The sequence below is a fragment of the Seriola dumerili genome, unplaced genomic scaffold, assembly GCF_002260705.1.
Source record: "Seriola dumerili isolate Sdu_G_001 unplaced genomic scaffold, Sdu_1.0 BDQW01001673.1, whole genome shotgun sequence".
NCBI classification, from domain to species: domain Eukaryota; kingdom Metazoa; phylum Chordata; class Actinopteri; order Carangiformes; family Carangidae; genus Seriola; species Seriola dumerili.
The window spans coordinates 19,530-35,000 of NW_019175928.1; the positions used below are offsets into that span (position 1 = coordinate 19,530).

The 15,471-nt window shown below is 42.0% G+C and overlaps 2 protein-coding genes across 2 annotated transcripts in view; one reads left to right on the forward strand and one right to left on the reverse strand.

The window, feature by feature from the left end:
- Positions 1-1,318: 1,318 nt before the first annotated feature.
- hsdl2 (hydroxysteroid dehydrogenase like 2) lies at positions 1,319-8,928 on the reverse strand. Its single transcript, XM_022768503.1, has 12 exons — positions 8,766-8,928; positions 7,396-7,560; positions 4,807-4,970; positions 3,820-3,918; positions 3,608-3,722; positions 3,091-3,194; positions 2,913-3,011; positions 2,622-2,816; positions 2,466-2,537; positions 1,893-2,045; positions 1,684-1,812; positions 1,319-1,574 (listed from the first exon to the last, which is right to left on the reverse strand). The coding sequence occupies exons 2-12, from the start codon at positions 7,410-7,412 to the stop codon at positions 1,459-1,461; spliced, it is 1,263 nt and encodes a 420-aa protein (XP_022624224.1). The 5' UTR covers positions 7,413-7,560; positions 8,766-8,928; the 3' UTR covers positions 1,319-1,458.
- Positions 8,579-15,471, forward strand: part of ptbp3 (polypyrimidine tract binding protein 3) — a 7,849-nt gene continuing 956 nt past the window's right edge. Inside the window, exons 1-14 of the mRNA XM_022768502.1 lie at positions 8,579-8,707; positions 11,110-11,173; positions 11,327-11,493; positions 11,598-11,741; positions 11,962-12,123; positions 12,727-12,837; positions 12,997-13,153; positions 13,286-13,345; positions 13,479-13,591; positions 13,678-13,711; positions 13,991-14,083; positions 14,652-14,874; positions 15,121-15,198; positions 15,403-15,471. The exon at positions 15,403-15,471 is cut by the window's right edge and continues 956 nt beyond it. Coding sequence (XP_022624223.1) covers positions 11,149-11,173; positions 11,327-11,493; positions 11,598-11,741; positions 11,962-12,123; positions 12,727-12,837; positions 12,997-13,153; positions 13,286-13,345; positions 13,479-13,591; positions 13,678-13,711; positions 13,991-14,083; positions 14,652-14,874; positions 15,121-15,198; positions 15,403-15,471 — 1,436 coding nt within the window. The 5' untranslated portion in view covers positions 8,579-8,707; positions 11,110-11,148. The remainder of the gene's footprint in view (positions 8,708-11,109; positions 11,174-11,326; positions 11,494-11,597; positions 11,742-11,961; positions 12,124-12,726; positions 12,838-12,996; positions 13,154-13,285; positions 13,346-13,478; positions 13,592-13,677; positions 13,712-13,990; positions 14,084-14,651; positions 14,875-15,120; positions 15,199-15,402) is intronic.

The window sequence follows — 15,471 nt, forward strand, 5'->3', positions numbered from 1 at the left end:
AATGAAATCATGAAATCTTCATGTTGATTCACAGAGATATATATATAGGCTATATCTATCTATATCTATCTTTATACACTGTTTGTTGTGACATGCTCGTACGAAGTCTGCAGGTTTCTTACTGAGCATGTAGACGGTGGCGAGGCCGTGCACGGTGGAGTTCACATCAGGAAAAGTGTCCAGCCGGCTGCGTTCACTGCAGCGACCCCTGCAGGCCGGAGGAGGACGCTGTAGACCCACAGGAGCGTTTGGCAGGAGAACGTGTGAAGAACGTGAACATGGAGCCTGAAGTTTATCAGTCAGATACCACAGGAGGACTCTGGGTTTACCTGCGCGTTGTTAACAGCAGCGTGCTGCGCAGATGCGTTGGAGATCACCATGGTAACAAAGTATGTCAGCTCGGACACTGACCTGAAGAACTTTGGGAAACCTGAGGGACAGATTTTTTTATTCAATAACAACTTTTACAAACAAAAGTATTAATTTGATTTGCTTGCAATTTTTATCAATACATTTTGGTTTTAACATCTCCTTCAGCTTTTACTTTGAAATGTGAAATGTGTAAATCTGTTAGTACTGTAATAAAATAGTTTAATTTTACTACATCTGTAAAAATACAACAGTGAAAACCATGTGTTTAATGAACCATTTCAGCTTTCAAAATAAAAGCAGAGGTATTAAAACAAAATAATTTGTCTCCACTTTATTTTGTCATTTTGTTATTTACTGGTAAATTCTGTTTTACACAGTATTTTTTATTTTGTCTTCAAAACAAAAGGTTTACTTTACAATATTAAGCTTGTGTTAATATTTCATTGATTGACACTTAATTTTATTATTAGGAAAAAGTTCCTCTGCAGAAACTTTAGTGGCGTCACTTTATTGAAGGAGTTTGATCATAATAATTTAGGAGAAATCTGTAAAATAACAGTTTTTCTCTTTAGAATAATTAATGAAACTTTCTGTAAATTTATTGTTTTTACACTTTATTTGAATTAGGATGTTTTACTTTAATTTTACGGTTTTTGTTTGGCAGCTGCTGCTGCCAGTCATTTGACTTTTTTTTACAATTATTTTTATTTAAAATTTTTTTACAGTGTGTTGTCGATCTGTCCTTCACATGACAGATCAATATATCAGAACATTGTCAATACAATAATTTGTGATTGGCGACAGGATAGCCTCACCCACCACTTTACTCTTGTTCTATTGGTTGAACCTGTTTGTTTACACTTCCTGTTTGTAAATCTGTGAACAGGATAATAAAGGTTTGTTTTCAGTGAAGATGATGAAGATGAGTCACATGACCACAGGAAACTGTTTATTATCAACACACTTTATTAATTTCTTAGTGTCTTATCATTACATTTATTATTATCATTGTTGTTAAGGCAACATGTACAGCTACAAACAGTGAGGGGGCGGGGCCTGAGAGGACAGGTGGGCGGGGCTTCAGGCTCACAGTTTGGCCTTGTTCATGCGGCTCATCAGTTTCTCCAATTTGATTGCGAGCGTCATGTCGCCTTTGATCCGCAGCTTCCCCATCATGAAGGCCATCGTAGGCTTCAGCTTACCTGCAACCACACACACCTGTTACGATGGAAACAACACTGCAGATTGTTGCTATGGTGACTCCTACAGGGAGCTGTTTGTTTCTCTCCTCTGTGTGTCAATCTGGCTCACCTGAGAACATTTTGCTGAAGTCGCTGGAGTCCATCGTCATGACGACATCCGCTTTCACAGACGGCTCGCCCTGCCCCGCACTGCCACAGCCGCTCTTCAAATCCAGGAACCAAATGCCCCCATGTTCTCCTTATGGACATAAACACAGTTACGTTAAAGACACGCCCACAGGAAGTCCTAATATGGACAGGTACGTATACTGTCGTTACCTGACAGGTCGAACTGATAAATGCCCTGCGTGGACTTGACAACGTCCTCGTTAATGACTCCTCTGATGGCGTCAAATGTGCTCTCTATCGGTCCACCAGAGGGGGGCGCTGCCGATGATGATGATGATGGTGGTTTGAAGGCTGGGGTCGCCCCTAGCAACCAGGAAGCAAAATCAGGTCATTTCATTTCATTTTAACCAATAATTAAACCAACTGTCTTTATTAATCAGTCAAGACACCAGGGGGCACTGCAGTGTGTATAATAATATGTGTATGTAGTACTGTCACTAGTGATGTGTTTGTAATAGTATCTACAGTATCTTTAGTATTGACAGTATCAGTGTTTGTAGTATGTGTAGTATTTACAGTATTGGTATTATTAACAGTATTTGTAGTATTTACTGTATTTACAGTATTTGTAGTATTAACAGTATTTTAGTTTGTGTAGTATTTACAGTATTTACAGTATTTGCAGTATGTGTAGTATTTACAGTATTTTAGTTTGTGTAGTATTTGTATACTATGTGTAGTATTTACAGTATTTACAGTATTTATTGTATGTGTAGTATTTACCATGTTGCTCCATCTGTTGGACCAGTGTCTCTGGAGCTTCATCCAGGAAGAAGTCAGGCAGCAGGGGGTGCCCTGTCGACCAATCAGAGACCACCATGAGTACCACCTGACAGTGGGACTGCTCTAAGTACCTGTGCTACATTAGCATTAACTCACCTGGTTGGACGGCATACTGATCGAAGTCCTGGACTCCCTGCTCTCTGAGGATGTCCTCATCCACCAGGAAGTGACCTGTGTAGTCCTTTGGTTGGGACAGGATGGCATAGGCGGCGTCTGCCATGATGTCAGCTGTACGACACTGTTTACCTACACCGTCACCACCCAACATGTCCATGGCTGCTGTCTGGATCGCTATGGCAACAACACACAGGTCAGAGCAGGGTTAGCATGCTAATGTATTTGAGAATCTATGAGGAGCTGTTAGCACGCTAACATTTAGCCACTGACCAGTTCGGGGCCAGAGAGCGTTGACGGCGATTTGACCTCTGAACTCTTCGGCCATCCCCAGGACACACATGGACATGCCATACTTCGCCATGGTGTACGCTGAAAAACAGGACGACAGACACGTCAGCACGTCACAGGAGTACAACAGGACACCTGCTCGGCTGGTTGCTACGGTTACCTGTGTGGTTCTTGAACCAGACAGGGTTGAGGTTGAGCGGCGGCGACAGGTTCAGGATGTGAGGACTGCGACTCTTCAGCAGGTGAGGGATGACCAGCTTCGACCTGAGACACACAGATGCACATTACCTGTGTGTGTGTGTGTGTGTGTGTGTGTGTGTCTGTTTGCGTGTGTGTGTGTGTGTTTGTCTGTGTGTGTGTGTCTGCGTGTGTGTCTGTGTGTATGTCTATGTGTGTGTGTGTGTGTGTGTGTGTGTGTCTGGTTGCGTGTGTGTGTGTGTGTTTGTCTGTGTGTGTGTGTCTGTGTGTGTGTGTGTGTGTGTGTGTGTGTCTGGTTGCGTGTGTGTGTGTGTGTTTGTCTGTGTGTGTGTGTCTGCGTGTGTGTCTGTGTGTGTGTGTGTGTGTGTGTGTGTGTCTGGTTGCGTGTGTGTGTGTGTGTTTGTCTGTGTGTGTGTGTCTGCGTGTGTGTCTGTGTGTATGTCTATGTGTGTGTGTGTGTCTGTGTGTGTGTGTCGTACGTGACGTATGTTCCTCTCAGGTTGATTCCCAGCATCAGATCCACCTTCTTCATCGGCGTCTCCAGAGTTCCTGTCAGACTGATGGCGCTGGCATTGTTCACCAGGATGTCGATACCTGCCAATCAAACACAAGCACTGTGGTGATGTCACAGCAGGGGGGGGGGGGCATCATCATATGACCTGACCCTGGATAACTGTAATCAGTCCAGTACCTCCAAACCTGTCGACGGCTTTCTGCACAGCTTCTCCGACCTGCCGCTCGTCACGGATGTCGACCACGCAGGCCAACGCCTTCCCCCCCACCGCCTCCACTGTAACACACACACAATACACAATACACACATTAACACACACACACACACACACGCGACAGTGACAGTTGTGGTTATCTGACGTTGGGTTGTGGGGATCTGTATTTTCCCACCAAAACAAATCCTGATTCACTGACCTGCAGCTGCGGCGTGATACAGTGCGTGCTGTACGTGTGCTTGTGCGTAGGAATACAGAAGTTCAGCGGTTGAGAAAATGTAGTACCAAAGGAAAGTGCTGCTTTTTTTTAAGTATATTTTTTGGGGCTCTTTTATACCTTTATTTGATAGCACAGTAGAGAGAGACAGGAAATGGGGAGGCAGAGAGAGGGAATGACATGCAGCAAAGGCCGTCCAATGCAGGACTCGAACCGGGGCCGTCTGCAGCGAGGACTGTGGCCTCTACACATGGGGCGCCTGCTTAGACCACTACGCCACACGACGCCCCAGAAAGTGCTGTTTTAACGGGTAGATAAAGATGAAAATCTTCCACATGAAGCTTCATTTAAACAGAACAAAAGTGTTTTCTGCTGGCCCCGCCCACAGCAGTGATGTCATCGCTCTGCTAGTGTATCGGTCCTCCTGCTGCTCTTCTAAACTGAATCTACTGCAGGAAACACACTGACTGTACATGACGACCTCACACCCCCCATGTCTGATAAACACAATTATCACTTTACACCGTCACAGCTGGAACTGTGTGTTTGTGGTTCTGACTTTTCAGGCCTTTAGTAACAAGTCAAACACACTGTGTTTACTTCATGTTTATTATTTACAGTGTTAAATATTTACACTGGGCGAGTCACCAGCTTGTTGTCTTGGTAACTGACATTTGTGTGTTTATGAGAGTAAACAGTAGCCTGTGAGCCTGTTAGCCTGTTAGCTCCTCACCCTCCTGCGCGGCAGTATAGATGGTTCCTGGTAGTTTGGGGTGTGGCTCGGCGGTCTTGGCAGCGATGACAATGTTGGCTCCATCTCTGGCGGCTTTCAGTGCAATGGCTTTACCAATCCCCCGACTCGCCCCGGTGATGAAGAGCGTGCAGCCCGCCAACTTCCTGAAACACACACAAAACCATACAGGTAACACAGCTGTGCTAAGCTAGGCTAACCACGGCTCTGAGCCCCGTCCTTTCATCAGACTGTTTAACTGAAACCTGTCGACCATGTTACACTGCGGCTGAAACACCAGGAAGTTACTAAAAACTATTTGAAGTTGATGATTCGGTTTCATTTTTAAATCAAACAGTGAAAATGTCAAATGTCTGACTCCAGCCTCAAACGGTTTCCTGTCAGTTTGAGGCGAAACAAGACATTAGCAGTCGTAACCATCGACTGTTTATCACCATGGTTACTGTTTTTAATGTCTCACAGGTGGATGAATATGTGATTAATTAACCTGATGAAAATTAGAATCACCTCTTCCACTCAGACTAGTTCCAGGTCACATCCTGTTTGTCCCGAGTCGCTGAAAATATTAAACATCAGTGTGAAATTTGGTCACAATTGCTGCGAAGTCTTGAGTTATGGCTAAAAAGTGTTTTGTGAGGTCACACTGACCTTGACCTTTGACTTTGACCCCCATCTAATCAGTTTGTCCTTGAGTCCAAGTGAGTGTTTGTGTTCCATCAAGGTGTTACTGAGATATTGCATCCATGACAATGAGACGGGCGGACGACCTGAAAATAAAATGGCTGCTGCTCTGACTGTCGCCGTGCGGAGGAATAAAAATCATGAGCTGCAGATTCTCACCTGAAACACCTGGACAGATTCACGATGTTTCATCTTTGTCAAGTTTCAGACTGTTATTTAGAAAATGTTGTTGTTTGTTTGTTTATTTAAACATTAAATATTTGTTCAACTTCAGTTTAAAGAAAAACTGGGTCGTGAAGTCAAACCTCTGACGTGGCCTGGAGTCGTGGTTCAGGTTTTCCCAGCTCACAGTTCTGATCCTGTGGAGTCAGACCTGAAGCTGCACTAATATATACATATATAATAACTTTCCCTTCAAAGTAAAACTCTTCACTGTAACACAAAGTCTCTACAGATATTTCTACTGTTGTACTTTTATCACACAATGTTTGTTAGATTTTATAAATATGCAAATATAATGTCTGTTGAGGATGAAATATTTTCTTGAATCCCTAAAAGAACATCTGTGTCTTTTATTTTTTATCTTTGAATAACAAAAAAGAAAATCTACAATTAAACATCAGACTTTCAGTTTGACGTTTACTCAGGAGGAGCAGGTCGTCCATTAACTAGGTCGTCGGTTCAATTCCCGGCTCCTCCAGTCTGCGTGGAAGGGTACCTGATATATCAGGTGTGTGTGTGTGTGTGTGTGTGTGTGTGTATAAGTGCAGTAAATTTAACATTAACTTTTTCTGTTTTTATTTTTTTCATTGTTTTGTTTACGTGTGAAAGTTTTAATTGTACTTTAATATAATAGTTCTGTACATTTAAAAAAACTGTTTTGTTCAATAAAGTTTTTAGAAAACTACCTGTTTCCCGTTCACTTTTCAGTATAAAAGCCTTCACTTTTATTTTGAAGGTGCAGTATCTATCCAGCAGCAGAGGTTGTTGAGGTCTCTTCATATTCACACAAAAACATTGAACACAACTAACACGTCAATGTTAAAACTTCCTGCCAAATTAAACAAAGTATGAAACATTCATGTGCAGGAAGTGTTGTTAGCCAGTAAGCTAACTGAAGCAGCTACATGAAGAAAGTTCAGCTCTGTCAAACTTCTACCAAAACACCTGATACTTTTAAATTCTGGTGTAAAGGTCACAGGTCAGAGACAGAACTATGTGCAGTTTAATACGTCATCACGAGTCCACACCTGGAAGGTGTTCAACAACACCTGGATTTATCCAACACAATTTGAGTCTGAATGAATGTAGGAGAAGAAACGTTTCATCAAACTCTGTTCAACTTCTAAAATAACTTGCTTAGAGTTCACAGGACACAGTGATCAGAACCAGACCGGTCTATTTTATAATCAGGAGGGTTAACTGCCCGGTTCGGGTCATTATTCAGAGTGCTGACGTCATGAAAATAACGACCTTTGACTGAATTTGTTCTGGTTCTGGGTTGGACTCTCTGAATGAGCCCGTCATCATTCAGAGGTTCTTTGAAAAGGGTTCTGTGTGAAAGAGAAGAAGACAAAGCTCAGCAGGAGCGGTTAGATAACGACCCACTCTGCAACCCCCCAAACTCCGTAGGAAAAAACCTCAACTTTCAAACTTTCTTGCTCAAAGGTCGAAAGGCAGAAGAACCAGAACAAAACCGGACTGAGTTTATAAACCACAAGCTTCACTGCTGGATTCGGCTTCAGTGAGGTCCCAAAGTAGAAGTGTTTAATTCAATAAAATCTCAACGTATTGGGAGTTAGTGTTTAACCCGCGCAGTGTTTCCTGGTCTTTTCTAAAGGAGTTCTGTGTGTGGAGAACAAAGATGTGGAGCCGCATGTGTTCACTCACCCCGTGTTCTGCAGCATCGTTGGTCTCAGGTGAAGTTAAACAGGTAAAGGAACAGACAGAGTCAGTGTTAGAAGAATGACAGCCGATCGTCTTCTCCACCTTTCACCCACTTAAAGACCCTCGAGGCAACAGGATGTTACAGATCACTCCCCCACCACTTCCGGTCTGCAGGCAAAGATTCACACGGAGCGAAGAGATGTCAAACTCTGACTGTTTGTTGTGATAAAACTTAATGAACTTTCAAGATCACAGTGATTATTATATTATAATTATTCTTAATTATATTATATTGTAATCATTTAAAATTATTATTACTCGCTTAGATTCCACAGCTGTTTTATTCCATACATTTCTGTCATATATATTTCAGCAGGGTTGTTACTGTTGTGTAATGTGTTTTAATTCAGAGTCCTTAACATTATTGTGTAGTAGATTGTAACGTGATAAAATTGCCATTCTTCCCATCAGTCTGCGCTCAGTAAAACATGATGATAAAGTGAAATCATGTGTGCAATTAAAAAAACCTCATATAACGTAAATTATAAAAATAGTAGCCTATATATACTGTGGTAAATCTAATTTCTTAATTTGATTTATTGACAAGCTGTCTTTAGTTACTGGTTACTTTGTAGATTTTACTCAACATGTGACCAGTTTATGAAACATGATTGTTCCACAACTCAAAACTAAATTAAGTTAAAATGAGCTGAACCAGTTGAGACACTGAAGTGCTGCTCACATATTCAAGCCTCACTAATAACATTAATAATCCAGTATATGTAATAACGTAACAGTGACATGTTCATAAAGCAGACTTTTATTTTTCATACTTGAAGAACATTTTGCAGACACATGTTCTTACTGCAGGAACTTTTCTTGTTAGAGTCTTTCTACTTTTACTGAATTCTTCTGTTAAATTATTGTCTTCAGTTTATTATAAACATGGTCAGTTTCACATTAAACTTTATGATGACGTCACAAACAGCTGTTTTCTGATATTATCTAATAGATAAGAAAAGTTGTTTATTTAGTGTTTGTTTACACTAAATAAACTATATTAATAATGTTCATGTGTTATTATTGCAACCCCCCCCCCCGCCCAACAAAACACTGATGAATGTTTTAGACTTTGATTCATCGATTATTATCGATCGGTCTGATCTGAGGCGTGTCCGCCAGCCGCCATGTTCTCCCATGACGTCATTAAACGGGAAGTGAGCTCGTTGTTCTCCGCTGCCTGACTGCGGAGCGGGAAGCTCGCGGACCAAAACAACTCTTCCTCCTCCTCTTCCTCCTCGCGGACCATGGACGGGTGAGCGCGGGGAAACCTCCCGAACCTTTCCCGCACGTTCCCACCGCTGTTTTCCTACCTTCCTTCCTTCCTTCCTCCCTCGCGTTTCCTTGGTGATTGAACCGCACCTGCGCGAGCCTCTGGCGTCAATCCTCCCGCTCGTTTGTTGTTGTTTACTTGTTTACAGAAACATTTTCCCGCCACAGAACCCCCTCGGCGCCCCGATTTTCCGTTCCTCGCGCGCTGTTTGTCGCTCGTGTTTCGGTTTTTCTGGTTTTGTTTTGGTTGAAAGTGTCGCGAGCAATTGTCTAGCGGCGGGGTTTGATCGGCTGAAATCTCGCGATAACCGTGTTCACGGACACAGCAGAGAGGAAGAACTGTGGCGGATTCTTATCTTTTTCTGTGAATTTGTTCGCGGTTCAATCTGAAACGAGCTGATGTTTCACACGTCGATCCTCTGAACGAGCATCAGCTCGATTAACCGAACGTCTGACCGGACAGCTGTAGTTTAGTCATGTTCATGAGAGAACAAACAAACAAAACACTAAACGGCCATTTTTAGTTTCTAGAGTGACTCAGTTTGTTCAGTTCTGAAAGGATCAATCCAAAGATCATGAATCATTGATCAGTTTGTGTTATATCGGTGAAACTGATCAGCTCCAGTAACAACCGTTTTCATTATCGATTCATTATTTTGTTCATTATTTGTGTGGTGTGGTGACAGAGCTGAAGCTTTATTCTATTTGACCAAAAGCCCCAAAATATTGTTTAAAAATAATTAAGAGAAAAGCCTGTGTGTTTATCATGTCACAATTTGTGCCTGAAAAATGACTGAAGTTATTAATTGTAATCATTTTTAATGAAAATTCTGTTGCTATATTAATTAAGTGACTAATTGTTTGGGTCCAGGGGCCGGTTTGACAGAGTTACTTCAGACTGGTCTGTCTTGGTCTGATTTATTTTAAGACAAACATTAGACACCTTAGCTCCAGACTGACTCAGGTCTAAGACCAGTGTTACTATGGTAACAATCAGTGACACCTGCGCTGACCAGCAGTACTCAACAAGAAACAGGAAAACATGGCTCATAATTAGTGGTTTGCTAATTTTGTTATTGAGAGAGCAAAGGGTTTTTAGAGACCGTGGCCATTTTGTTTTTTTTCTGTTTCACTCTTCTGTAAATGGTCTTGTAACAGGTGAATTCTTCCTAAAGACAAACATGTTCTGAGGTACACAGCTCAGTGGTTGGATGTGGTTCCTCAGTCGGCCATTTGTTTTATATTGGAAAAAAGTCTTGATTTACCCAGAATTCATTGTACCAGCCTGACTTAAGACAGTCAAGAACTGAACTGTGCAGCAGATGAATTCAGACTCAGAATCTGAAGTCTATGGTGGCCCTGAGGGCTCAAGTAACTGCAACTAACAAAACACATTCAAATACACAAAGGCACTGAAAATACACACGATGCTGAACAAGTTCCATCCTGGTTCATCACTTCTTAGTGTCCTATGGAAACACCTGTGTTGTGTTCCAGCTCATGTGTCACACTGATGAAGATGTTCTGAGGCTGCAGGGCACTGAGCTTCAGGGCCACCGTAGGAGTCGGACTGTTTGTTCTCAGTCTCTGTGGAAGCAGCTCCTGGTCGGTTGCTATGACTGAACTCACGTCTGAAGATGTTGCCTTGTGACAGATGTTTTAAAGACCTAACAGCTGATGGACTGTTTGAGGCAGGAAGGTTCAACACCGCAGAGCTTCTTATCTTCTCTTCGTGTGGTTTGTGCTTCAAAATGAACCAAGTCAGAGTAAAGCAGCAGATTCTGTTTGTCATGAAGGTGAATGAAATAATGACAGGACACCATGTGGCTGCGCTCAGAGACAGAACACAGCAGAGAGGAAGTATATATAACCTCTCATCATGGTCAAGTTGTTACACCTGAGTAGGGGGAGGAGTCAGCTGGAGTCAGCTGCCCTGCCTCAGGTGTGATCATGTGACTCCTGACTCGATCACTGAACCAAGATCAGAATTTCCAGAGTAAATCATAATGAAAATATTTAGTTTCCAAAGATATAAAACACAGAAAAGAGTCATCAGCAGCTGTTTGACAATTAATGAAAAATCTTCATTGTGTTTCATGTTATTTTAAATGAAACATCAGCTGCTCTGACAAACAACAGCCACTGAGACTGGATTTATTTCACTATTTATTCAAACACTTAATTATTTAAATATTAATATAATAATTAATATAATATTCTAGATAATGTTTCTATTTTTATTTTATTTCTTATTACATTTTTCCTTGTTGCTGCTGCGTCAATTTGATTTTCCTCTAATTGGATCAATGTATTATATATATTATACATTATTATTAATATATTATGTATTATTATATCATATTTATTCCCTGTGTGTCTGAGCAGGAGTCGGCGTTCACCTCGTCTCTCGGCTGCTCTGCGAACATGAGCACCTCGAACCTGTCCACAGGTGAGACCCCCCCTACCCCCTCCCCCGTCTGTGAACCTCGCTCTACCTGAAGCCCCTCTGACAGTATAACGCTGTGTGTGTGTGTGTGTGTGTGTGTGTGTGTGTGTGTGTGTGTGTGTGTGTGTGTGTGTGTGTGTGTGTGTGTGTTTGCAGTGGATGGCACTGATAGGCTGTGTGTTTCTGAGCGTGCTCAGTGCGTCCCGTCCCGAGTCCTTCACCTGCGCCAGCTTCCCGCCGACGTCTCCGAACAGGAAGTGCTGGCGCTGGCGCTTCCCTTCGGCCGAGTTAGTAAACTGATCACACTGAAGACTAAGAACCAGGTGAGTGATCAGGTGATGATGATGATGATGATGTCATATATTATATATTTTATATATTATTTAAAGCACGTCTCCACTGAAATTCATTCAGGTTGTTCTTTCAGGCGTTTCTAGAGATGGCGTCAGAGGAAGCAGCCGTTACCATGGTGAACTACTACACCTCGGCCACGCCCACCGTCAGGAACCAGCCAATTTTCATTCAGTACTCCACCCACCGCGAGCTCAAGACTGACAATCTGACCAATCAGGTGAGCAGCAGAGGGTCAGGCCACGTCCAATTCAACACATTTATTTATTTACAAACAAATCTGAAAATATTAATAAATATTAATAATGAGTCTAATTTAAACGAGAGGTGACGATCAAAGTGTGATTAAATAATTATATTATATATTATTTTATTATAATAAATACAAAGTGTGAAAAAGTCAACATGTGTTTCTGTTGATTTAAATCGTTTGTTGACAGAGAGCTCAGGTGACGCTTCAGGCCATCAGTGCAGCAGCAGTGCATTCTGGGAGCATGGCGTCAGGAGGGGAGGGGCGGGGCTTAGCTCTGGGTCAGAGTCCCGTGCTGAGGATCATCGTGGAGAATTTATTTTACCCGGTCACACTGGAAGTTCTACAGCAGGTGTGTGTTGTGTGTATTTTATTGTGTGTGTGTGTGTTGATGTGTTGATGTGTGGATGTGTACGGAAGCTGGTTTTATTGATATTGTGTGTGTGTGGTGTGTTGTTTGTGTGTGTTGATATGTGTGTGTGTGTGTTGGAAGGTGTGTGTGTGTGTCGTGTGTAATTTATTGTGTGTGTTGATATGTGTGTATGTGTGTGTGTTTTATTGTATGTGTGTGTGTGTGTGTGTGTTGAAAGGTGTGTATGTGTGTGTGTTTTATTGTGTGTGCGTGAGTGTGTGTGTTGATATGTGTGTATGTGTGTGTGTTTTATTGTATGTGTGTGTGTGTGTGTGTGTTGATATGTGTGTGTGTGTGTGTGTTGGAAGGTGTGTATGTGTGTGTGTGTTGTGTGTAATTTATTGTGTGTGTTGATATGTGTGTATGTGTGTGTGTTTTATTGTGTGTGCGTGAGTGTGTGTGTTGATATGTGTGTATGTGTGTGTGTTTTATTGTGTGTGCGTGTGTTTGTGTGTTGATATGTGTGTAATTTATTGTGTGTGTTGATATGTGTGTATGTGTGTGTGTTTTATTGTGTGTGTGTGTGTGTGTGTGTGTTTTCAGATCTTCAGTAAGTTCGGCTCAGTGTTGAAGATCATCACGTTCACCAGGAACAATCAGTTTCAGGCTCTGCTGCAGTTCAGTGATGCTGTGCACGCTCAGCACGCCAAGGCTGTGAGTCACGTGCACGCTCAGGCACACGCACACACACATATATGAAACATTTGTATAAACTGGTGGAGGACGACAGCAGATCATTTCACCACCAATCAGAGTCAGTGTTTGGAGCTGTGGTCCAATCAGACGGCAGCTGTGTGACTTCCTGTCTTTCAGTCTCTGGACGGTCAGAACATCTACAACGGCTGCTGCACGCTGAGGATCGACTTTTCCAAACTGAGCGCGCTCAACGTCAAATACAACAACGACAAGAGCCGAGACTTCACCAGAGCCGACCTGCCCACCGGAGAGCTGGAGCCCGCCGCCGCCTTCGGTAAGACCGGCTTACAAGGCTAACGCTGATGTTAACGATGATGCTAATGTTCATGCTAATGCTGATGCTAATGCTGATGCTGACACTGATGTTGTCATCGTCACTGATCAGCTGAGTGTGTGTGTGTTATAGGTGTAGCCCTCCCTCCATACGGTGCAGCAGCTTTCCCGCCCACCTTCCACCAACACACAGGTGAGACAGTCGACTGTCGGTTTACGTGACTGTTTTAAATAACGTTTCATTGATCCTCTTGTATTAAATGAACAGTGTTAGTTTTGTGTTGGTTATGTTGTTTTAAATAAAGTTTTCTGGATGTCTTCCTCAGGTCTGTCGATGGCGGCAGTCCCTGGCTCGCTAGTGTCGCCTCCTCGTGTCTCGCTGCAGGTGGCGCCTCCTGCTGTCCACTCAGTGCTGCTGGTGTCCAACCTGAACCCAGAGGTCAGATGTCACACTGTCACACAGCGGGCGACCAATCAGAGCACTGCTCTCTCAGCTAACTTTATTAACACTGTTTGTCTCTGCAGAGCGTCTCGCCTCACTGCCTCTTCATCCTGTTCGGTGAGAAACTCTTTAGATATTTCATTTATTTATTCAGACGCATGTTTCTGTTGGACATTTTTATTTCACTGCTGTTTATTTAACAACAGAATAAATAAATAAATAAATCAGAGCTTCATTCTGTCTCTTTTAGAGAAAGATTCAAAACTCAGAACACAACAAATAAAACTGTCAACAGATCAATAAAGTTAAGATCATTTATTGTTTAAGGTGTTTATTGTTGATTGTTTTCAGGTGTTTGTTGATTGTTTTCAGGTGTTTATTGTTGATTGTTTGCAGGTGTCTATGGAGACGTTCAGAGAGTGAAAATCCTCTTCAATAAGAAGGAGAACGCTCTTGTTCAGATGAGCGACGCCACACAGGCTCAACTGGGTCTGAAGCATTTTATATTTTTACATTTTTATATTTTAAAATTTTTATACTTTTATATTTATATATTTCTATCTTTATATGTATAATATTTCATTGTCTCTGATGTCAGTTAACAGTTAGTACATGCTAGCTAACGCTAACAACCTCATTAACATCTGTAACTCACCAGCTGTTACAGGAAAGTTGCTTGTGACAATGTAGCAAACTAATGTCACAATTATTTACATCAAGCTAATCAATAAATTCTAACGATTGGAAGAAATTACCCTAATGACAGTAAATCAATCAGTGTTCATAACGTTACTTTAATAACAACCATTTTCCTTCAGTAAATATAAATAAACGACGTTAAGTCTCTTGTGAGGTCATTGTTATGGAGGCGTGGCCGGTGGTGTCACCTGACAGCTGACTGATGACATCACACAGGTGACACTGTGGTTGAGAAACAGACCTGTTATTACAGCGCGTGACCACCGGTGTCACCAGAGACAAACCTTAAACCTTTGTTTCATTTGAATTTCATTTTTAATTGAATCACATTATCTTTAATATTTTTTTCCCCTGACAGCAATGAGTCACCTGAACGGCCAGCGTCTCCATGGTAACGTGATTCGGGTGACGTTGTCCAAACACCCGGTGGTGCAGCTGCCTCGTGGGGGGGCTGGGCAAGAAGAGCAGGCACTGACTCGGGACTTTTCAGGCTCCGCCCTCCACCGCTTCAAAAAACCCGGATCCAAAAATTTTAACAACATTTTCCCTCCATCAGCAACGCTGCACCTGTCCAACATCCCGTAGGTTTATTTATGTAACATTGTTTATTTATTCTGTATCATTTATTTGTTTTATTTGATATTGTTTATTTTATTTAATAATGTTATTTATTTAGTATTTTTTATTTATTTTATTTAATATTGTTTATTATTTATCTTTAGTTTAAATTTCTCAGTGATCAGTCAGATATTAGTATTTATTCCTTCCTTGTCTCCTTGTCTCCTTGTCTCCTTGTCTCCTTCTCTCCTTGTCTCTTTGACTCCTAGCTCCTCGGTCAGTGAGGAGGTGTTGAAGGATTTATTTTCCTCCAGCGGATTCACAGTCAAAGCCTTTAAGTTTTTCCAGTGAGTAACAGAAAAAAACAGAGTGAAAGATCTGAGTCACAGTCAATCAATCAATCAATCAATCAATAATCAAACCTGTTTAAGAATTGATTTGATCTTTAAAGTCAAGTAAAATCTGAATATTAAAGTTAACAGTAAAATAAATTCTGGTTTGTGGGTGGAAACATCAGATGTCTGATGATGTCACTTCCTCTGATGTCACAGGAAGGACAGGAAGATGGCTCTGATGCAGCTGGCGTCGGTGGAGGAGGCCATCGAGGCGCTGATCCACCT